Source organism: Loxodonta africana, chromosome 5, assembly GCF_030014295.1.
Source record: "Loxodonta africana isolate mLoxAfr1 chromosome 5, mLoxAfr1.hap2, whole genome shotgun sequence".
NCBI classification, from domain to species: Eukaryota; Metazoa; Chordata; class Mammalia; order Proboscidea; family Elephantidae; genus Loxodonta; species Loxodonta africana.
This window is the reverse complement of record NC_087346.1, coordinates 19,141,983-19,167,486: the sequence shown is the minus strand read 5'-3', so window position 1 is coordinate 19,167,486 and position 25,504 is coordinate 19,141,983. Positions and strand designations below refer to the sequence as shown.

Below are 25,504 nucleotides of genomic sequence, written 5' to 3'. Positions count from 1 at the left end.
AAACTATTTCCCATGCATTTGTTTGCTTGAGGCAATTATTACAGAAAACCCCATGTGAACTTAATTGAGAGCATCAAACAATGCCTGTAGCTCCAATGAGCGTTTGCTTGAGTGTTCATTTCACTGAAGGATCTTTCTTTATGTACTTGCTCAGGACCCGGTGCTGTGGCCTGGAGATGTGTATTTTTAAATTAATTTATTTTTTCTTGTTGTTGAGAACCTACATAGCAGAACGTACACCAATTCAAGAATTTCTACATGTGCAATTCAGTGACACTGATTACATTCTTTGAGTTGGGCAACCATTTTCACCTTCCTTTTCCAAGTTGTTCCTTCTCCATTAACATAAACTCACTGCCCCCTATGTTTCCTGTCTCATGTGTGTTTTGAAAATTCTTTCCAGGTTATTCTAATTTGTAAACCTGGTTAGAAGCCTCCTCACTAGAAGTGATTAAACACTTTTAGCCCTCTGCTCTGGGTTTGGTAATTTCCTTTCTCCACTAGATAAATCTTTTGGAACTTGGCTCAAAAGACTTTCATGATTTTTGAAGTCTTCCATAAAAGCATTTTAAAGAACTGTGTAATTAACACTGTTAACAAAGTACAAGATTTCATGAGCAAACATTTTAATGTGTGATAATTATTACTTTGTTTTTCATTTTAATAAGTAATTATTTAGATTTGTGGTCACCTGTTCTGCAATTAAGCAAAACCTGTTCTTAAAAAAAAAAAAAATTTTTTTTTTTTTTGTTCTTAAGATTTCCTTATATTTGCCTGGTATAGTAAGAAACCTCACTCCTAATTGCCTTTTGTACCCCATTTTATATATGAGGAAGTTGAGGAATAGAAAAGATCACAGGTGGCTGGTTAATGACAGCAAAACTAGAACCCGGGTAGTATAGGCATCTGGACGAAGGTAGCTCTGTCAAGTCCCACACGGCTAATGAAGAACTTAATTTCAGTAAAACCATATTGGTCATATCCAATTATTGTTATTTTTTAATTCTGTTGGGCTTGTAATTTTGTGTGTGTTCAGATTGTGCATTTCTATCGGTTTTCATTTTTATTAGAACTATACATATGCAAAGTTTATATCTTTACATATTTAAAGTACCCAAACCAAGCCCGTTGCCATCGAGTCGATTCTAACTTATAGCGACCGTATAGGGCAGTGTAGAACTACCCGTAGGGTTTCCAAAGGGTGCCTGGTAGATTGGAATTGCTGACCTTTTGGTTAACAGCTGTAGCTCTTAACCTCTATGCCACCAGGGCTTCCTTTACATATTTAAGCAGTGTTATAATAGTGGGGCAATGGTGCTTCAGTGGTAGAATTCTCACCTTCTCTGCAGGAGATCGGAAACCCTGCAGGTGTAGTGGTTAAGTGCTACAGCTGCTAACCCAAGGGTCGGTGGTTCAAATCCGCCAGGCGCTCCTTGGAAACTCTACGGGGCAGTTCTACTCTGTCTTACAGGGTCACTATGAGTTGGAATCGACTCGATGACACTGGGTTTAGGTTTTTTTTTTTTTTTGGTATGCAGGAGATCTGGGTTAAATTCCTGACCAACACACCTCATATGTAGCTACCATCCCTCTCAGTGGACACTTGCACGATGCTGAACAGGTTTCAGTGGAGCTTTCAGACACTGTAATATTTTTTTCTTTCAGAAAGAAACTATACACTATATATTTGAATAAAACCGTTCTCACTAAAATGGTTAGGGATAATACGACTCCCTGTTGATTCTGCTTAAGAGAACCATTAACTGAGAATTTGGGGAAATTCATCTCGGTTTACTGTTTCAATTCCAAATTATACTGCTACTTGTATGCTTTGCTTGCCTTCCAATCAGTCTTATTTTAGAAACTAGACCCAAAACAGGTTAGTTTTGTTTTTGCTAAGATTTGTTTAAACATAACCCTTTAGAAATTCTTAAGTATATCATTTTATGAGTATTAATACATATTTGAGCGGCTATTTATTCTGATGCTACATATGTTCTGAGAAGTCATGCATACTTTAACAGTCAAATTATTAACCCAAGCAAACCTTAAAAATTTTTTAATTTGTATAGGTAGCATTCCCTTTTTGAGAGTACTGAATTTCTAAGAGTTAAAATCTGCTCTAATCATGAATCCACAGATTTAAAATGTTGGTTAATTCTCACTGACCAATGTAAAATAAAGGTATTTTAGTTGCTTTTAGTGTTACCTTAAAAAAAAAAATTACCTTAGCCAATAAAAATATAAGATATAGATATTTTTAAATAGTCAACTATAAGTAGAGTTAGTTTTGTTCAATTATTCACACAACCGTTACCTCTAGTAGGCACTTCAGTGTAAATATATACATTTTTGGTTGCTTTAAAAAAAAAAAAATTATTTATTTTTTTTTTAATAAAGAGTTTGCTCAACTGAAAAAAAGCCTGAAAGAATGGTGCTGGTATATATAAGACTGTAGGTTTGGGAGACCTGGTGGCACAGTGTTAAAGCACTCAGCTGCTAAGCAAAAAATCGGCAGTTCCAACCCACCAGCCGCTCCATGGAAGAAAGATGTGGCAGTCTGCTTCCATACAGATTTACAGCCTTTGAAACCCTATGGGGCAGTTCTACTCTGTTCTGTAGAGTTACTATGAGTAGGAATTGACTCAGCAGCAATGGGTTTGGATGTTGAGTAGCTTATTGTTATGTCTTGCTGAACAAGACATGTTCTCCCCACTACTTGAAGGCTTTCAGTATACATTGTATACACTTGAGCACACCTATTGCCAGATGGAAAGTATGCCAGCTCCACCCCATATTGTCAGATAGAAAGTATGCCAACTCCACCCCATACTGACAGATGGATTACTGGCTGCATGTATTGCATTGCATTGGCAGTTTTGGAATTTATTTGAAACATTTCATAGTTGCTATAATTCAAAGAACTAAATTTCTAATATGTACTTCCCGATTTTGGTGAGTGAAGATGAATCTCCACTAAAAAGACATAATTTGGAAGAGGTAAACTTTGGCTGCTGTGAATGTTATTAGCACAATCAAGTAACAATATTAACTGGCAAAGGTCAAGTCATTTTGTACATTTTGATGCTGAGGAATTTTTAGAAAGTTAACTTTTAAAAAATAGGTCCCTGGATGGTGCAAACAGTTTGGGCTCGACTACTAACTTAAAGATTGGTGGTTTGAACCCAACAAGCATAGCCATGGAAGCACTGGTGACCTGCTTCTGTAAAGAGTACAGTCAGGAAAACCCTATGAAGCAGTACACATGGGGCCGCCATGAGTCTGAATCGACTCCATGGCAATGGATGTGGTTTTGGTTTTACACAATGTAAAGTACAAATAGGGAGCCCTTGGTGGTGCAGTGTGTAAGTGATGAGTTCCGAAATGTTGGTAGTTCGAACCCATCAGCCACTCTGCAGGAGAAAGGTATATTGGCCTGTTTATAAAGATTTACAGCCTTGAAAACCTTATGGAGAAGTTCTACTCGGTCCTATAAGGTCACTATGAGTTGGAACTGACTCTGTGGAAACAGAAATTTTTTATTTTTTTGGTTAATGCACAGGTGTTTTGGGTAGTTTTCACATTTTATGTTAAAATTGCATAATTTTTTTTTCATGTATAATACGCCTCACTGCCCTCGAGTGGATTCCAACTCATAGTGACCCTGTGAGACAGAGTAGAACTACCCCATAGGGTTTCCAGGGTATAAATCTTTATGACAGCAGACTACCACATCTTTCTCCCTCGAAGTGGCTGGTGGATTCGAACTGCCGACCTTTTGGTTAGCAGCGAAGCACTTTAACCACCGTGCTACCAGGGCTCCATATATAATACATACAGTATTAAAAATTTTTGTCAATTAAAAACATGTTAACAATGCTTTAGTATTAGTAAAAAAAAAGTTCATGAAGGCTTAGGATTATAGTTTATTCTTTTATTAAAAATGATTCTTTAATCAACTGGAAAAAAAATTGCAGACTCTTGACTAAATAAAGCATATGAGGAAAGGGATAAATTTCCTGTAACATTTATAAGCAGATGGAAAATTCTCTTCCTCTAGCAGAACTGTATTTATTTGTGTATTTATTTATTTATTGAATGCCTTTCTCATTAATTTTGACAGATGTGAAGTGCTTGCCATTCTGCACTAACAGGTGTCCAAGAATCCTCTATACGGCTATATTTTTATTCTTGCATACTTACAAGACGTTGTAAAAATGCAATGACTTCTTAAACATGAGTGCAGAAGAAACTAACTAGGAATAGATTACACAGAACATTTCCCTCCTTGTTGATAAACATGGTTTTGCGTTACCTTATTTAATATCATGAATTCATCTTTGTGCTAATTTGGAATTGTCCATTGCCAAGACACCCTAATGCCAAAAATATTATGGTAATTGTCAAGTAGTTTTACTGAGCAGCTGAAATACATTTGCAAGTGACTAGCTATAATTTTAGTGCTGATTTCAGTTGAGTAATTTTTGAGAAAAAAATCAAGAAACTTAGCCATTTAGTTGATCTCTTGGCATGTGTTTGGAAGGGACAAAAAGCCTAGATAATACAGTTGTCATGGATCATTGGCCTTTTTCTTTCTTTCTACACTTCTCTATGCTCATAGGTTATGCTTATATTGTTCAGTTTGAGTAACCACTTGAATTTTTTTTTAATCTTCCTTAAAATACCGTGATCTTGGGTCATTGTTGTTGCTGGTTGCCATAGAGTTAAATTCTAACTCATGGCGACCCCATGTGTGCAGAGTAGAACTTGCTCCATTGGATTTTCAAAGCCCTGACCTTTCAAAAGCAGATTGGGAGGGCTGTCTTTTGAGGCTCCTCTGCGTGGTTTCAAACTGCCAACCTGTGGGCTGGTAGTTAAGCACTTAACCTTTTGGGCTATCCAGGGACCCCTTGATCTTGGGTAATTTTATGGAATTCTGTACTCAGGAGGTAGCTAAACCAGAAGCCCTGGGTAGTACAAATGGTTAACACACTTGGCAGCTAACTGAAAGGTCTGAGGCTTGAGAACACCCCTAATCACCTCAGAAGAAAAGCATGGCTATCTGTACTTCCAAAACACCAGCCATCGAAAATCCTGTGGAGCACACTTGTACCCTGACACACATAGGGTTCCTGTGAGTCAGAATAGACTCAACAGTAACTGGTTTGGGAAAGCTTAACCAGTTCAACTCTTCCCCTTCTCTACTGGATGAGGTACCTGTTTAAATACAAAGGCCTGTAACTATATTTTAAATAAATTCACTGAAACTTTTTTAATACGTATAACCAGTAACCAGTTGCAGCCTAGTTGACTGACTCATGGCAACCCATCTGTGTCAGAGTAAAACTATGCACCTTAGAGTTTCCAATGGTTGATTTTGCTCAAGTAGATTGCAAGGCCTTTCTTCTGAGGTACCTCTGGGTGAACTCGAACCTAGTAGCCGAACTTGTTAACCATTTGCACCGAGAAACTCCTTTAATAAATATAAAGTGTGGTAAAATTATTGGAATGGCCAGTATCAAAAACTTCATCCTTGTCACTGAGCACAAGGGTGATTCTATAAAATTTACTAGTATGATTTTTGAGGCATGCTTATTTTAGAGAATGGAGATGCCTTATAGACATTTTTAAATGTATTGATTTTCTAACGGTATTTATAAAAGGGCTGCTAAAGCTTGATACTGTTTGTCAGCATTGGACCAGTACTCCAAAAAAAAATGCATCGTGAGTTTGTGTAGAGAAGAACTAAATCAGTAAACTAAACAAAAAATTCAGGCTAGGAATCTAGATATTGCCTAATTCACTAATTCTGGAGTAAGGTTGTACATAGGAAATAAAGGTTGCATATGTTTGTATTTGGATATGCATCTGCCTTCCAGTAAAAGATACAATAACCATATACTTTAAAAACTCAGGAGATTGACTTTGAATGTATAACTAGAATCTCTTATATTAATATTTTATAAGAAATAGTGGATTATTATGGGAAAGGAGATATTTATTATTCTGATAGGAATTTGTTTCCTTTTTCTATTTATCAATTTTATTTAGCAAAACTATAGTAATATGTTTTTCATAATGATTATTTTCCAATTATTATTAATTTATTATGAGTTTTACCAAGTAGAATGAAATAAGAAGAACCCACCAAAAAGTCTCTTAAGCTAGTATGTCTTTTTTAGGGCAATCGTTATAAAAATTAAACTTTGTAAAAGAGTTTATTATCTTTCCAAATCGCTTATGATGAAATAAACCTCTTCTTCAAACACTCACTTCTGGCTTTTGTGTGAATGTGACATTTTCCACTGCAGTGTGGTAGGAAAAAAAATCATTCTGTGGTTTCGACGTGTGCTGGTAATGTGTTTTCAATCCTTGGTATGATCTTGCTCTTCATTAGTACTTTTTGTTTTTTGGCTTCATAGAACTTCTTTTTGTTGAAGTTGGCCTTTAATTGAGTATATAAGACTATGGACAAACCAACTTGCATGGCCCTTTCTTTAAAAGAAGTTAAAGCTTTTTAAATCCTATTTTTTTTATTGTTAAGTGAATCCCTGGTAGTGAAGTGGTTAACAGCTACGGCTGCTACCTAAAAGGCCTGCAGTTCAACCCTATGGAGCAGTTCTACTCTGCCCTACAAGGTCACTATGAGTTGGAATTGATTCAATGGCAATGATTATGGTTCAGCTTTCAGGCTGTGTTGTTGTTATTGCTGTCCTTAGGTGCCATAAAGTTGGCCTCTGACTAATGGGGACCCCATGTGTTATACAGTAAAACTGCTCCGTAGGGTTTTCTTAGCTGCAATCTTTTAGGGAAGCAATTTGTCCAATCTTTCTTCTGGGGAGCTCTGGGTAGGTTCGAGCTACTAACCTTTAAATTAACAGCTGAATGAGATTGAAGATTATACTATGAGAGGGCACCCAGTGTTTGTATTAAGAAAATACTGAAAGGATAGCCAAAATGATAATTAATTTTTAAGGACAGCCATGGCACTGAAGATGTAAGTTCAAGTACATGTCTGAATTTTTAGGTAGAGAATTTGTCATCAAGGTGCATAATAATACATTTTTTGAGATTATATGTATATATATTCTCTGTGTGTATGTATAATAAAATAATAAAAAAGAATTTCTTTTCTCATCTAGTATGTAGTTAGCTCTCAATAGAAACTAATTGAACATATCACTAAATCAAAACTTACCCTGAATTAGAAAAAAAAAAAATTTTTTTTTTTTTTTAATTAGAAGTGCACTGAATTTTCTTGAGCGAAACATTTAAAGCCAACATAAAATTTTTGTATTGCGAGATTACATTTATGATAGTGGCAAACATACATTTTAAGGCCTGTGTTGCATAAATTGGTCCACATGCCAGAGTCTGTGGCACACTACCTGATACCATTGTTTCTGGTCTTTGTGTTAAACACCTATACTGCATTAAATTTCCAGCAAGGGTCATGTCTAATGGTGTTAAAAGCAGCTTAACACCTATGGGTTTATAGTCCTCTGCTTCCCACATTTAGATTAACTGCACATGTTATGCAGGCATTTGATACTGTGACACCAAACATAAAATAACTTTATTTTTTTAAAAATTAACACAAGGTAAATGAAAGCTAGTAAATTGTAGGACCTGGTGTTTTTTCTTTCATGTAGTCACCTGGCATTTACTTAATCTTCTAAGATAGACAGGTAGATGAGGGATGAATGGATGGATGGAGGGAGGGAGGGAGGGAGGGAGGGAGGGATGGATGGATGGATGGATGGATGAATGGTTGGATGGATGCATGATAGATAGCTGCCTTTGAATCAATGTGATGTACAACCTTAATGTACAAGAGAATGAAACATTGCCCAGTCCTGCGTCATCCACACAACTGACAGCATGTTCAAGTCTATGCAAATATTGTGCCAGTGCATCTCACTGAGGTTCTCTCACCCTCACTGGGTCTCTACTTCACCAAGCTTTATGTCCTCCTCAAGGGATTGATCCCTCCTGTTGACATGTTCAAGGCAAGCAAGTCAGACAATGCTCTGTTGTGGTCCAGCAGATTTCATGGGCTAATTTTCAAAAGTAGATTGTCAGGCATATTTTCCAAGCCTGCCTTAGTCTGGAAGCTCTGCTGAAACCTGGCCACCATGGGTGACCCTGCTGATATTTGAAATACCAGTGGCATAGCTTCTAGCATCATAGCAACATGCAAGTCACCACAGTACAACAAACTGAGAGATAGGTGGTGGAATCTTCTAAGATACATTTCAAATGAGGGTGGTTTTAGTCAATGTAATAGCTAAAATGTATAATATTCGATGATGATGATGATGATGGTGATGATGATGATGATAATTGTAGTCACAACGACTTGAGTACCTACCACTGGGGAGATAGGCACGTGGTAAGGACTTTTACACATATTTTAGTATTTAACCTTCACTACAACCAAGTACTTATTATTATCATCTCCATTTTATATTTGAGCAAACAAACTGAGAGCTGGCACAATAAGTTCTCTGCTCTGCTGCTAACTGAAAAGCCAGCAGTTTGAACCCACTAGCCACTTCACAGGAGAAAAGACCCAACTATCTGCTCCCCTAAAGATACCCAAAACCCCCCAAAATCTAAAGGAGCACCTGGTGGATTCAAACTGCTGACCTTTGGGTTAAGCAGCTGTAGCTCTTAAACACTATGCCACCATAGTGCATTTAATTTTTTTTTTAAGTTTTGATAAGTGAATTCAAGATTTTGTCAGAAGAAGTTGACATTTTAAGTCAGATAAAAACTATATTCACTCCTGTTTATTGACCAGCTAATTCTCATACATATATATGAAAATTATAATAATTTTGAAGTAATAAAAAAGAACTCCAAATACTAAAAAGGGCCTTTTACCTCACAGTTTGAGATAAATGTTTAAAAGATACAATGAAATTTAACTATAGTAGACCAACTAAATTAATAACTATAAGTCAAAATTCTATATATTTAGTATCAAGTATAGAAATCTCTTTGATTCAGCAAGGTGAAATGAGGCAGAGGGACTATTTGACATTGTAGGAATTCCATGAATAAGTCATCCAGGTCCCATGCAGGCACCAGAAACCCTAAAAATTAAAGCCATTTTCTCCACAGGGCTCCTTTTTTTTTGTTTTGTACTTGTGCTATTGTTGTCTTGTAGTTCTCCCATTTATTCATAGTTCTTATATTCTTAAGACAGGCAATCTGAATGACTCATCCCAGCCTATGATGTTTAGGAAAATAGGGCATTGGTCATGTATTCCCACCTTCTCTCCCCCAGCCGTTGAATTGTGGTATAATGTGGTGGCCTCGAACGCCATGACACATTAAGCAGACACATTATACAAATAAAGAATTGATTAAAGGGATCATAGCCATAAAGACTTATCACTCAGAACAAGGCATACATACAGATTTAGTATACATTAGTTTCTTTTTCTTCTTTGTGTGTGTGTTGGGGGGGCAGGGGGTATCTCTTTCTCTCTCTGTCTTAACTTACGGTTACAGTTTTGTTATAGAAAAAGAATACAAATCAGAACCTGCCGAAGGTAGGGTTGCATAGGGTGAGGTCTAGAAATGTCCTAAACTGGAAGCTTTCATTTCCCCTGGAACCTACCCCCATCCCACAAGTGCCTGTTATTTTAAACAAAACAGTAATATACAGAGCATCCAAATGAAATAAAATAGTCAATTAATGGATCCATTGTTCTGACTTGTGTATCTGTTAGCCATTGGCACAATAATGTTGCATAATAAATGGCTACAAAATCTCAAAGGCTGCCAAAGGTTATTCTCCTGCAACTGCGGGTAGGCTAGAGTTGAGCTGATCTGGACCGGGCTCATCTGGGAAGCTCTGCTTCAGGCTTTAAGCCTCTCAATTACCTGAGACCCCTCTACGCCATATCTGTTACCCTCCTTCTAGTACCATGTGCTAGTAGGGGCATATTGTTCTCAGGACCATGACATAGATGCAAGAAAGCAAGTACATTTCAGGCCTTTACTTATACCGTGCTTGCAAACATGTCATTGCCCAAGCAAGTATCGTGAATGAGCCAAAGTCAAGAGGAGCCAGACACCACCATTAGTGGGAGAGACTGAGAAGTTGCTTCCAGAGAGGGGTGAAGAATCAAGATAATAATTCAGTCTGTTATAGCTTCTCTTTAATGTATATCAAACTATTTTCTACTTGTACAGTAGTCCTAACAGAAGTTTTCTCTATTTCACAATACTTCAATATCTATTAGGCCAAAAAAAAAAAAAGAAGAAAAAGTGTTGGAATGTTTTTTGTTTGTTTGTTTAGTACTACATTTTCTCTTTGATACATGTCTCCCACATTCAGATTTACAATTGAAAAGTATCCTACAGAATACTTTGGGAGGGTGTTTGTTTTGAAGAACAGTATAAAAATTTCCGTAAGCTTCAGTTGCAACCACACATATTTTAACTTGATCTCTTATTCTGCATTTATTTTTGGGCACCCTTAAGAATCTGTTAAAATGCAGAAATTATGCAGTATCGATTTCAGGAAAAGTTGAAGTGGTTACACATGATTGCCTTTGCCTTAAAAGAAATCCTTATTTGGTTCTAATTTGAGCAATATTGAAAGCACAACAAAACTAGCTTTTTATTATGTCACCACACATTTAGCGAGTTATGGAAAGCATTTTGTTTCAAGAATGGAGTTAACTATGTCTTGTCCTCACTTCTAGTCATTCTTGCCATTTCTGGCTGCTCTCCAAACCTGCCTGTTACTCATACATATTTCTTTCTGAGTAAGAAGTATATTAAAGTCCCAGGAACATAGGCTGCCAACTGCTGGAAGAGTTTTTAGTGGTAAGAGATTAAAATAATTGCTTTTGTTTGAGAAATATAATTGGTCACAGTTACATACATGTAGTTTATATGAGAATTATGTACTGCTTTAAAGCTCGTTATGTTTAATTTTACTTTGCTTTAAAAAATGAAACTAAAAAAAATTACAATGTGTACATTTTCCTTTTTCGCCCATATCCAAGAATATTTGAAATAGAGGTGTATCTTTGGGAAAAATTAATTGACAAGTATTAAATATTCACAGAATTTGTATTTAAGGTACAAAGTTGAAAATGGCAAAATGCTTATCAGCCTAAAATTCCAAAGGAGAGGAATATATTCATTCCCGAATCCAATGTTGCTTCCTCACATGTTACCGTTGTACCATGTTTCTTTTATGAATTTATTTTTTTTATAAAACAATAGAGTAAAATAGTGTTTAGTATATTGGAGCAAATATATTTAAATGCCCATTTCTTTAGGAAAATACAATGATTATTCGTATTTTTCTTGTGGTTCTAAAGAAAAACTATACCTACAATGCATATATCTGTTTTCTGATGATTCCTTTTAAGTCAGAAGAATTTGAGCCTGAAGCAGACTTGTGTCCTAAATAATTTATGGTTTGCTCATACATGCAGAATTGACCCTAATAAGGCTTTCCCTAATAGGTCACACATAGCCCTTGCCAGTTTTCATAGAGTGAGATCATAGGGCTTTTCTCTAAAGTTTATTTTCTTCCACTTTCTTCAAGAGCTCTGTTTCAATGTTCAGTAAGTCTGTCAAGATGAGACATTATGCTACTATTCCACCCACTGTAGACCCTTTTGAATTTAAATTCAGGCCGTTATACATCAAAAATAAATACATACCTAAAAGCATTTTTCACAGGGTAAGATCAGACCTCACATACCTACCTAGTCCAAACATTAGATTCCTGACATTTAGGGCATTTAAATGTAAACCGTTTTTTGTTAGGACCTTCTCATAACTAAGATGTGAGTCACTTGAAACCATAATAGATTTTGGCTCTGCCACATGATGAAGTGTTCTGGATACAGTGAAACGTTTCACCCAGGCTCAGGGCAGCAGAATTCCCAGTGGTCACCCAAAATAGGGAAAGAAATGAAGACCAAAATGAGGGAAAATTTGCAACCCCTGGCACCCTCTTTTCCTTGCAACACAGCTCTTAGTGCTGCTGTTGTTGGTTAAGAAATGAAGTATTAGAGCTTAAACCCATAAATGGCAGCACAAGTGAGTGCTGAATCTTCTTTTCCCTAACGACTGCAATTAACTCCATACTTGAAATTTTACCAAAGACCCACACACGCGTATATATCTCTGTGTGTGTGTATACCAAAAGAAATGATGCAGGTTATCTCCTCTGTGAAAATGACTAGTGTAGAATGTCAGGATTTCTGCTGACATATGATTGATTAGACGTGCTTTATAATCTCAGTATACAAAGGCTTTGAAATAACTTTTCTAAATCAAGTTTTGTTACTGGAAGTTTATATAGCATGCAAAGTGCGTCAATTCCATTGAATTAAGTGAATCAGGTACTATTTGGCTTAATTTGAAGAGAGAACATGGAAAGCTATTGCCAAACATTTTAAACCCAAATTTGACTATTTACTTGAAGTCATAGTTCTGATATTTCCGCCCTGATGTCTGTTTTAATAAATGATGCCGTCTTGATCCCTGAGTTTAAAGTCAAGGGGCAGACTGTGTCTTTGCACACACAGCCCTGGTGCAGCGATGTTGAGTTGTCCCCAGCACTGAGCCTTCCGTCGTGTAGGGGCAAACGCATAACTCCCCGCTCCAGATGCATCTCAGGCAGGAAAGGTGGAGTTTTCCTTTCCAGGGGCAAAGGAAGTGACAGCTCTGGCGGGCTGGTTTTACGGATCCTGGTGTGGGTTTCACTTTGGTTAATTTGCTTTCAACTTTAACTCCTCACTGGAGCCTCCATACAGAAAATTAAATGGTAGTCTTCCAGCATCTTGTTTCACTGTGATGAAATAAAAATTGCTTTGAGTGTAATGTTAAACTTTTATCCTCCCTGAATTTCGGTAGTGCATAAAAAAAAAAGTGCATACACAATATAAAATCGAGCTTCATTTAGCAAAGTGTTATTGCAGAGACATCGTAATGGCCTACAAAGAGTAATTCACATTTGAATAATCTCTGTTATTCTTTGAGGGTAGCTACTGGTGGGTTTGATTTAGCTGAGTCTTCGGTGTCTAATTTGGTAGCTTCTGAAGTAGTGGTGGTCATTGTTTAGGAGCTTTTATTCCATTTTCCCAAGAAGGAGATTTTTTTAAACAAAACATATGTAAAATGTTATTCTGAAGCTATCTTTAAGTCATGATTCTGAGTATGAAGTTATTGAATTACAAAATACTGTTTTTGCCATCATAAAAATGCACTACAGGCAGCACAGCAGAATGGAAAATTTGGGGGTCCCAAAGAACTAGGAAATCAATAGGATTGGTTTGGTTTAAATGATACTGTAATAGATGACATATTTGATTAATACACTATTTCACATATCAGGAACATATGTACTTTATTATTGAAATTGCCAAATATGTGATTCTGGTAAAATTATAAAAATAACCTGAGTTTGCTTCCAAAACAGAAATACCTCAAAAGGAACAGTTACATGCTGGGTGTGGATAAGTTGTGAGAATGCAAAAGTGAGCAACACAGTCTATGGTCTCAAAAACTGGGTCTAGAAGTCACCGATTTAAGCAGTAACTGTGATCTTCGGTAACCTGAGGACTAAATTTATTAAAGAAATCATAGTGACAAAATGTTAATATTGAAGTAAAAAAAAATTTTATGGTAGAGCTGTTTGTTAACTAAAAAAGTCATTGCTGTTGAGTTGATTCCAACTGACAGCAACCCTACAGGACAGAGTAGAACTGTCCTATAGGGTATCCAAGGAGCAGTGGATGGATTCAAACTGCTGACCTTTTGACTAGCAGCTGAGCTCTTAACCACTAAACCACCAGGGCTCCACAAGGTGTATTTAAATACAATGTTAATGTCAGTATCTTCATATTTTTGGAGGTAATACTTGTGAACTCTAAACATTATTTTTGGTGCAATGCTTTGCCACAATATATGTGGTCTAGGTGATAATAGTCTGTAAGATATTTAATTTTGGGGTGTCAGTTTCATGAAAATGAAAACACAATGATGTAAATAATTAGGTTTGCCCTAAATAAAGCAAATCAAGCATTATTTGCCTTGATGTACCTTTACATTATTTCATAGTTCATGTAGTTTATGTCTGTTCCACTATTTAGATTTTAATCATTTCTGAAAATGAATATCTATTGGTGTTGCATCTTTTAAGAAAAAGAAAGAACTGCTTTGTAGATTTTTTTAAAACACTCACTTCAGAGAAATTATCTCAAGTTTCCTCTCTTGTAATATATGTCCACCGCCTTTCTGCCAAATAATTAACAGTCCTCTGGTGGCATCGAGGAAACCCTGGCGGCGTAGTGGTTAAGTGTTACTGCTGATAGCCAAAGGGTTGGCAGTTCGAATCCGCCAGGTGCTCCTTGGAAACTCTATGGGGCAGTTCTACTCTGTCCTATAGGGTCGCTATGAGTCGGAATCGACTCGACGGCACTGGGTTTGGTTTTGGGTTTTTTTTGGTGGCATCGATGAGATAAGCCCTCACGGATTTCTTTTCCCTTGATATAAATATGGAGCAACCTTAAAATTAGAAAGAAATTGGATAATATAGTATTTGTAGAGCAGCCTATCAAATATTGATTTCTTCAAAAGTTATTTTCTTATTGTGGCACATTAAATGCATATTTTGTACGATCATTGTCTTCATGCAAAGGTTGGGATCATTGGTCTAAGTCAGGCGCACCAGTCAGCTTGCTCCCCACCCGGCTTCTCTCCACAAGTAGACAGGAAAAATCAGTGGGCAAGGGTTAAGCGGCCTAATGTACTGCTCTGCTTAGAGAAATTACTTGACATTTCAGTACCTTGGTTTTGATTCTATGTAACACAAATGAGTTTGACTTGGGGATATTTAAGATTCAAATTCAAAATCCTTTAAAATATATATATGTGTGTGTATGTGTATTTTATTGTGGCAAGTACTTATAAAACAAAATTTTGCCATTTAATTAAGAGCTATGATCTATACAAATTCAACTTTCAAAGAGCTCCTATGAAGTTTAGGGCTTCTAAATTAGAAATCTGAGTTCATGATTTTGTAATTTCCCCTTACATTTTATAATAGTTGCAACTTATGTATCATTTATTTTGAAGTTAGTTGGCATTGATTTTGTTCTTTTGGCTTTCTAGGTAAATTATACTTGTTTGTGTGTGTGTATGTGTGTGTGCTTTAGGGGAAACTTTACGGAGCAAATTAGTTTCTCCTTCAACAGTTTATACACGTTGGTTGCAGTCCCCACAGTATGTAAATAATCTCCCCTTCCACATCCCAGTTGCCCATTTCCATTCCTCCGTTTTTCCAGTCCCATCCTGCCTTGTTGTCTTTGCTTTTTAGCAGATGTTGACCTTTTGGTCTCGTATACATGATTGAACCAAGAACACGCTCCTCATGTGTGTTATTGTTTGTTTTACAGACCTGTCTAAACTTTGTCTGAAGGGTGAACTTTGGGAGTGGCTGTAGCTCTGAGTTAGTAGAGTGTCCAGGGCCATAGTCTTGGTAGTTCTTCCAGGCTTTGTCAGACCAGTAAGCCTGGTCTTTTTTTTGTGTGAATTTGAATTTTGTTCTATGTTTTTCTCCTGTTCTGTCCGAAATCCTCCATTGTGAACCCTGTCAGAGCAGTTGGTGGTGGTAGCTGGGCACCATCTAGTTCTTCTGGGCTCAGGCAGATGGAGGCTGTGATGCTTGTGGTCCATTAGTCCTTTGGACTAATATATCCCTTGTGTCTTTAGTTTTCTTCACTCCCCTTTGCTCCAGATGGGATGGGACCAGTAGATGTATCTTAGATGGCTGCTCATAAGCTTTTAAGACCCCAGATGCAACTCACCAAAGTTGGATGTAGAACATTTTCTTTATGAGCTTTGTTGTGCCAATTGACTTAGATGACCCCCATGTGCTCACTTTTTTACCTTGTATTTGTTATTTGCATCTTATCTCCTCCATGACGTGGAGATGCTATGTCTTCTTTATCTTTTTCTTTCACAGAACTTTTCAAATGCTCTAAAAATATCTAGCAAATGGATAGATGGCTATAAAATACTTCTCACCCTGGGAAGTTAATAATCTAAGCAAAGAACAGCCTAATTAAAAAGATATAACATATGTACAAAATATACCTAACAAGATATATATAATGTGAAATGCACTCAGGGCACATTTTTTAAAAAGTCACTTATCCAACCTCAAGAATCCTGAATACACCCGAAATATGAGTTAAGTGAGAAAAGCCTCTAATCGACAAAACATTGTTTTTGTCGTTAGTTGCCATTGGGTTGGCTCCCAGTTCACGGCAACCCCATGCACAATGAAACAAAACACTGCCTGGTCCTGTGCCACTCCCCTGCTCTATTATGGATCAGATCATTGTGATTCATAGAATTTCCATTGGCTGATTTTCAGATGTGGATCACCAGGCCTTTCTCCTGGATTAACCAAATACCAGAAAAAAACAGTTGCCGATCAGCCAGTCGAATCCAACTCATGGCGAACGCATTTATGTCAGAGTAGAACTCAGCTCCAGAGGGTTTTCAACAGCGGATTTTTCAGAAGTAGATCACCAGGCCGTTCTTCCCGTTGGCAGTTCTTGTGGTTTTTATTTAAAATATAGAAGCTTGTGCTGTTCAAAAGGTGATTTTTTTTTGCAAAAGAAATATTCAAATTATTGTTTTACTTCAAGTCTAAAGAAATGTAAAGATAAATGTTAAAACACTTAAGAGGCAATGCTAGCACTAAAAGCTTAGACATGCAGTAGTATCTGGTTTGTTTTTTGTAAAGCATTGGACTGTACTTACAATATATACTTTTTTTAAAATTTAGGAGTGATATTGTAGACTATTTTAGGATCTCAGAATTTTAAAGTAAGACATTCATAGTCACTGTATTTTTTAAAGTGATCTAATTTGCACAGAAAAAGTCTTTTAAAAGTTATTAATGTCTTAATCCTTTTCCAGCTGTCTTCTATAATCTTTTAATGTTTAATTCTTGTGACTTATATAATAAATTTCAAAACAAATCATGTCAAATCTTAGTCTAAACAGGGTGTAGTAACAGAATAAGACTCTTAGATTGGTATCAGATCCAAGAGAGGAATTCAGGCACACGTTAAGATCTGGTATCATCAAGACACATGCCAACTGCCAATGGAAAGTTATAGTCAGTTCAAAGAATTATACATAGAGTGGAGGACAAAACTCTTGGAATGAAGATGTCAAGAATGTATTCTTTTTCTGAGGTAACTGTAAATTTTTCTTTTTGTATATATTTCTATTATATTTCACCTCTTAACCTGCAAGGAGTTGCAGTGTCTTATTGCCTTCTATAATTTTGGTGACTCCTGTATGCCTGTTACATGACAGAGTCTAAAATATTGAACAAATAAATATTGGAATCAGAATCCACATAATAGACAAACAGGGACCTACAATCTTGGAATTCTTGTGTAAGTTCAAAGATTGCAGGGTAGCGCTTATCTGCACTGAGTCCAAATTTTCTATCCTTAGATAATTCATACCTCAGGCTGTTGATATAAATTAGAAAAACTTTGCTGAAAGATTTTGTGTAATACCTAAGGAATTGTGGAGTAGAAGAGAGGGGCCTGGACAAATAAGAGAAAATCCAGATTTCAAAAAAAAAAAAAAAAATGGAATATGACATTCTTAACGTTTTGATTGGTGAGATGACACTAACTTTGGGGAAAAGGTTAGCCTATCTTATTAAATGGAGGATCTTTGGTCTTCATGTCTACCCTTACTCAGAAATACAGTGTTTGTGCATATCAGGATATCATAATGAATGTGTACTAGATCTGTGTTTACAACTGATGTATCATAGATACATTCCGAAATGTTTAAGTTTTAAACTTAGTAACATTAAACTACGTTTATTCTAATAACTGTACCTGAAACTATGGAATTGGCCAACATGTCAGAGAGTTGAAAAAATCAAAGACTTTTAGATCTACCCCTAGGGATTACCTAGCCCAGTTTTTTAGTAGTGACAGAGAGAAACATATTGGCTGACCTAAGATCAGATAGCTGGTTAGTTTGTATGAAAATGATCCATATCCAAGATGTACCAGAGGTGAGCAGTTGTATTGGGATTCTGATTTATTGAACTCTCTCTCCACAGGCTATTCCTGGCTCTAAGGAACTTGTAGGTCTGTTCTGACAGTTTGAAAACCAAGATCTCTACTTTTTATTAAGCACTTCCCTCTGTTCCAGAAACTATGCTAAGAATTTTACCTACGTCACCAAAGTCCAGTCTTCATAAAATACTCTAAGACACATATTATTGTTCCAATTTTAAGATGAAGAGACTGAACCTAAGAGAAATTAGATGTCCATGTTCACGCATCTATTACCTGGTAGGGCCAAAATGTGAATCTCAGCCTTTCTTATTCTAAAACCCGTGATCTTTACAACACTACAAGGAAGTTGAAAATGCTTTTTACAGGCTGCAGTTGTGGCTATTTTGGAAGTTTTCTTAAAGGAAGTGGTATAGGGAATGACTGTTGCTATCCAAAACCAGAGGTGGCAGAATTCTAACTGCGGAGACTGGCTTAACCATTCTCTAGCCTAATTTGATCCATGTGCTTATGATCAAAACTCTTCCTAAAAGGTGGAACTAGAGGTATATAATTATTTAGTAATTTATTTTGTATATTATTTTCCTGGATCTTTTTTTATTTTTTTATCAACTGCTCATCCACTTAGTTGTCTAGATCTCCTATATTCCTTGTCAGAGAATAATGACAATCCTACCTAACTGCCTCTACTCTTTCAACTCCCAGGAAAAATAGAAACCAGATTGTTTTGCTCCCTCGTCTCTTCCCATATTCATGTATCACCCTTGGCTCTGATAGACTTTTTACAGCATAACTATAAAAGATGACATTTCATTCTCTGATGTCTTGATGGAGTTTTTCTCCATGACTTAATCTGTGACCCCACTGGGGGAGGTTTCATTTTATTAACAGCTGTCTTCCCTTTAAAAAAAACCCTTTACTTCTTAGATATTCATTTTTTAGGACCTAGCTCAAAAGAGAAAACACGTGGTTTGAAGTTATTATTTAGACTTCACAAATCCTTATTTCTTAACAATTATTCTTAGGTAGGGAAACAAACAAATAGCTCTGGCTAGGATCTTTCAAACAAAGTGTTAATATTTGCAATGTACGTAAATACTACATCTGAAAGGAATGATTAGCTTTAGTCACAAATAAGAAGTGCTGATAGTAGTCGGAATAGAAAGAGAAATATATGTGTATACCTCCCTCCCAGGAACAAATGTTGAAAGTTGACATTAAAGGGGGAAATGTTGATTGTTTCTTAAAACAAAATGTGAACTTGTTTTTCCTCCCAAACATTAGTTGTCAATATGTAACTATTTCAGGAAGAATTTTATACCACCTCCTCTGTGTGTCCAGTGGCATTTAATAGTTGGATGATGGATAGTGCCAAGGCTTGACAGCTCTTCACTGGTGTGCAAATCTGGGGATTAAAATGATAGTTGATGAATGGACATTTTCTAGTATAAAGTCTGTGACAACCGCTAAGATCAATCACTACCAACAAGTCAAATGATCTCTGCTTAGATTTTATGCTGTCCTTAAAGATTTCACAGCTATTTCTCTTTTTTTGGATGTTATATGCGAAGACTGATTCATTTTGATAGGCATAGGTGAGTCAACTCATGGTATACATTATACATTTTAATTGGTATCTCATAGATTTGTGGGTCATAAATGCCTTTTTTTTTTTTTGTCTCCTTGTAGGTGGAAATAACACTTCAGGATATCAATGACAATCCACCAGTATTTCCAACGGACATGCTCGATCTCACTGTGGAGGAGAACATTGGAGATGGCTCTAAGATTATGCAACTGACCGCCCTGGATGCTGATGAGGTAGCTCAGAGCCTGTCTCTGAATTTTAGAACTTTTATAGTACAGTGATTTATCACATTTTGAGTGTGTGTTGACATACTTTATTGCCCAGTAATTAAGGTTAAGTGCTATGTGCTTCTTTCCAAAGAGTATTAATTCTTGAAATGTGATATTAGTATGCTAAGATGGAGGCAATCAAAGAGATAATTTTCCTTTGATCGAGTAATTCACAGCTCAGTTCATTGTTGGTTAGATTCAGATTTCTTGGCCATATTATTTTATTTTCTCAATAAAAATATCTGCAGCTACATCCATTTTTTTTTATGCCATTATGTTTCCAGTATGCTATCTTCATAGAAGCTAAGGATTGATTTTTATTTTACTTGTAATTGAAAAAACAACCCATTTAATACTACAAAATCTTTAAGTTGTCTTATAACTTTGTGTTTAATTTTGTGTGTGTGTGTGTATATAAAACAAAATAAATAATTCTATAATAGAAAACCCTGGTGTCATAGTGGTTAAGAGCTATGGCTGCTAACCAAAAGGTCAGCAGTTTGAATCCACCAGGCGCCCCTTGGAAACTCTATGGGCAGTTCTGCTCTGTCCTATAGGATTGCTGTGAGTTGGAATTGACTCGACAGCAATGGGTTTGTTTGTTTTTTTTTGGTTGTATTTTATATTTAAGGTTATATTTAAGGATATTACCTAGGCAAGCTAATGGTTTTCAATTCCTTTAAAGGACAGAAATTTTGTGCCTACTGGTTAATGTGAAATATTGGGGGCACGGTTTTAATTACTATCGTCTGTATTTATAGTTTAAGTTTAGCTATGTAAGCATGATGCTCCAAAAGACATAGAAACTTATATGATTTATAATTCACTTTTTTTCCCATGAAACAAATTCACAGCTTGTTTTCACCTTCTTGCAGGGTGGAGGGTTTAATTAATGCTCGGGAGTTGCAGAAAGAGGATTGACCTTTCCAGGCACCAGTGTCCTCTTCCCCCTTTCCCATAAGCCAAGGCCAAGACGAGAGAGTTTAATTCCTTCACCCTCATCAAAACTCCACGAATATCTGAAAACTTAATTTTTGACCTATGATTAAGCTTCTCATAAATTTAATTTTTATAACTTTAAAAAGGTAAACAACTCTAAGTAAACAATGGCTTAATTTTAACACCCAAGAGAAAAAGGTAACAATTTAATAATTTATAAATTTTGCTGAAGTCCAACTAGTAAAAAGAAATGATAAAATGGTACACATTTAGATCATTGTAGTTTTACTATTAGAAAAGATTTTGTATTTTATAATTTTTTTTTTTTTTACACATGACTAAATTTTGGGTGGGGAAAAGTTCACACTTATTCCACATTGCAGCTGTCATTAAAATTTATATGACTATTTCTTTTATTTATTGATATGAGATCTCATCAGCTATGATTTAGTAAATACTTCACTCCTTAAAGCTTGGCATTGATAATATATATTGGATATTTCAATTCATAACATTCAATTGACTGTCATTTGGAAATAGAAAAGAAATAGCTCATGTTATTGACATAATAAGTAAATTAACCCAGACAATTATAATTACAAGGGCTGATTCATTAGCTATACCCTCAAAAGCTATACCCTCTGTAGGACTAGAGCAGAGAAAATTCATTTATTTCATGCAATTTATTCTAAAAATGAAGCAATAATCATATTATCATCTATATTTTCTAATAGGTTGTTTATTAGAACTCTGTGGAACATTATGATTAGAATGGGATTACTCAATATAGGACTTAATGAATCACCAATAAAATTATATTTGGAAATTTTGTTTTTTAATCATCTTACTTCTGTCAAAAATAAAGCAAACCCATTGCCATCAAGTTGATTCTGAGTCATAGCGATCCTATTAAAAACCAATTATTTGAAAGAGACATCAACATTCGACCCTTTTAATACTGTTCTTTTGATCCTGTTGTGATTTTATTTCCCTCCCTATTTTTTTTCCTTTCAAGATGATAAATAAGTGTCTATATAAATGCAATGCTGCCTGCACACATATTTATCTGCATCTGACTTTTCCATGTGTGTGAGCGTGTATATTTGGGTGTGCATTGTGTACCCACTTGCATTGTTTCAGATTCACCCTTTGAGATATGTTTATATTTATGATGTGATTTGAGTAGGGCAGTAAATTCCCTCTGTCTCTAGGTGCTTGTACAAACACTGGTTTTAGATAAACAAAGTAATAAACATTTTATTTTGAGACATAGAGATCATTGCATACTATGTAATTATCTCATATTGAATCTATGTGAATGGTTGGATGGGCAGGAAGGGAGTATGTAGTACACCGACAGCTTTAAAGGAAAGGGGAACATATTTGTAAAAAAAGAAAAAAAGTGCTCTAGGACATTTTTCCTTCTTGAATACCTTTTCTCTAAACATTTTAGTAACTGCTGACTATTTCAATTCCTAGCCAAAGGGAATGGATACCCAGGCTTCTAATGGCATTCAGAATTTTTGGCTGCTTCCTTTTTTTTTTTTGAGTGGCTTAACTTTAGTATTACTAATTTTAGATAAACCTTTGTTCCATTTCCTACTCTAATTTCGGAATGTAACCTCTTGGTTGAGTTTGGAAAAAAGATACTACCAACTCTCTTAACAAAATGGCTCTGTTGTATTTCTTCATCCAGTTTGAGTGGAACTCGAAATGCAAGGGATTTCTTTTACATTGTGGGTAGCATTCAGATGTCATACAACTATCCAATAGATTCATTTTAACAGACGGGTAGGTTTCTTTAAAACACTAGAAAACACTAGGATTATGTAGGTCATCAGCAAATTATGTGTAGAGATATTCTTTATTATTTTTATACTTCTTAATTACTAAATCTAATATACAAGTGTTAGTATGTTGGAGAAAGTCTAGCAGGGCACTGGAGAATAAAAAAAGTGTTAGTATGTTGGAGAAAGTCTAGCAGGGCTCTGGAGAATAAAAGCATGGGTAAAGTAATCAGTTTTAGAACGGCAGCCATGTACGTGTTGAACTTAATTTAAATATCATTTGAAACATGTGTTGGATCAAGATACACGTCTTTCAGAAACATGTGACCCTGTCAGTCTCTTGTTCCCTTTCATAAACAAAATTATTAAGCTTGTAATGTGCCAGGATACTCAAACTTTGTTTCATGGTACCATACTTGTTTTTGAAAATGTTACTTAAGGGTGGAAAATGTATTTGCAATTTATAGCTATTTACTTTTAGAATTCCTTCCACGTGTTTTTGTCTCCATGGTTCCTCAGGAGAGTAGAATATTTTTAACCAGCATTATTTCCACTGCGCTGCAGCCGAAACACAATACTTGTTTCTCGTGGTCTTGCTGATTCTGCATATTTTGGATATTAAATAAATAAAGAAAACTTTCAAAAGACCTAATGAAATCATTACTCTTGGCCAGACATTTGCAGGCGTTCACTAGCATTATTAACTCACCAGATCAGCTGATTTTGAATACAAAAAAATATTGCTTCGTCAACACAGTCTGATGCCTTTGTTTGGCTCAGAAGAACTATCACAAGTTTAAGAATTTTGATAATTATTTTAGTCACTCTAAGACAGAAAACATTTAAATATCAAACAATTTGTATAATAACTTTAAATAGATTTTTGCTTCATTGCTTTCCCCTAATTTTCAAGGATTTCCTATTTTAATAGGTCAAAGTTGAACGTAGCTGCTTTCGTACCTGGACCACATTATGAGAACAGTGGAATTCCTAGTGAAATAAGACAAATAATACAGAATGTGGTCAGATTACAAGTCTAAAATTTTTATTGAATGTTTTTGTTAAACCATAAAATTACTTTATATACTCCAGGTACACCTGAATATACAAGATAAATGTGGAGTAGTGTGTTAAACTCAGCTGTTCCATTACTAAATTAAAATGCGCTTAGAGGTATCTGGGAAACCCTGGTGGTGTAGTGGTTAAGAACTATGGCTGCTAACCAAAAGGTTGGCAATTCCAATCTACCAGGTGCTCCTTGAAAACCCTATGGGGCAGCTCTACCCTCTCTTTTAGGGTCACTATGAGTTGGAATCGACTCGTAGGCAATGGGTTTGGTTTTTATTTGAGGTATTTGCTTTACAGAATTTTAACATTGGCTGGGGAATGCAGTACAAAAAGATAGCAAATGCCACTAAAGACATACTTTGAAAGAGTGAGTATTTTTGTCTCAGACTGTTAGAAGTCATCCCCCTATGAGTTCGACCATGAAGGAAAAGACGTATGAAACTGATGATGGAAAAGATGTATGGAAACTGTAGACGCTCTAGTCTTCCAGCATGTCATTCTTCTATTATTACCCTCCCCTAAACTTATGTTCTTCTTAATATTGTTTCTGAGAGTTTTCGTCTGCATATTTTAGCACAATGGTTAAGAGCTCAACTGCTAACCAAAAAGGTCAGCATGTTCGACTCCACCAGCCACTCCTTAGAAACCCTATGGAACAGTTCTATTCTGTCCTATGGGATCACTATGAGTTGGACTCAACTTGATGGCAACGGATTTGGTTTTTCTGTTTTTTGGTAATCATGGTAAAAAAAATATAATTGTTTTAATTAAGTATATTTAAATCAAAAAAGTAATTTCTGAAGTTACTAATTGCAACAGTACTTCTCAGTGTCAATAATCAATAATTATATATAATAGGAAATTAAAAAAAACATTTATTCCCTGGGATATATAGCAACTTAAGTAGTGTTTTTAGGTTAAATTACTCATTTGCAGAAATATCAATCACCAAATACATTTTACCCATCATATTTTGCTAATAAGAGAAAAATAATGAAAATAACATCTAGCATTAACTATTTGTCAAGGATTGCTCTAAGTTCTTTACATTTATCAACTCATTTAATCTTCACAACAATCCCAAGCAGTGGGTAATATTTTCATCTCCATTGTACAGATAAGGAAATGTAGGCTCAAAGAGTTTAAGCATGTGACCTAATGCCGCACAACTAGTAAGTGGTGAAGTAGAGATTCAACGCAGAAGTGTATTTCTAAAGCATTATATCTCAGCCACCACAGGGTATTTTAACTCGCTATTTCAACTATAATGTATATAATTAAGAAACACCTGAATAAAATTGCATAAAGTTTCAACATTATATAGATACATTTATAATAGATTTGAAAATTGACTTTTAACATCCCCTGTCATCAAATCATGTTCCTTAATTTTAATTGTCCTTAATGTCTTTATTTTTGACTGTGCTAAAACTCACCCGTTGTTGAAATCCTCCCTTTAACCTCTGTGTCAGGCTGCTCTTTTGACTCCCCTCCTGAGTTCCTCTTCGCTTTTCCTCTGTCAATCCTTGCCTCTGCTCCGTCTTCCTACTTTTTAAACACAGATGAAAAAACCAAAACCGCTGCTGTGGAGTCCCATGGGGCAGTTCTACTCTATCCTATAGAGTCCCTATGAGTCGGCATCGACTCCGCAGCAACGAGTTTGGTTTTTCTCATCTGTGTTTAAAAAGTAGGAAGACGGAGCAGAGGCAGGGATTGATGGAGGAAAAACAAAGGAGCATCTGGTGG

General features: G+C 35.8%; 1 protein-coding gene across 1 annotated transcript in view; it reads left to right on the top strand.

The window, feature by feature from the left end:
* The window catches only part of FAT4 (FAT atypical cadherin 4), a 203,205-nt gene that overhangs the window by 76,714 nt on the left and 100,987 nt on the right, over positions 1-25,504 (top strand). Inside the window, exon 2 of the mRNA XM_010590538.3 lies at positions 19,797-19,928. Coding sequence (XP_010588840.2) covers positions 19,797-19,928 — 132 coding nt within the window. The remainder of the gene's footprint in view (positions 1-19,796; positions 19,929-25,504) is intronic.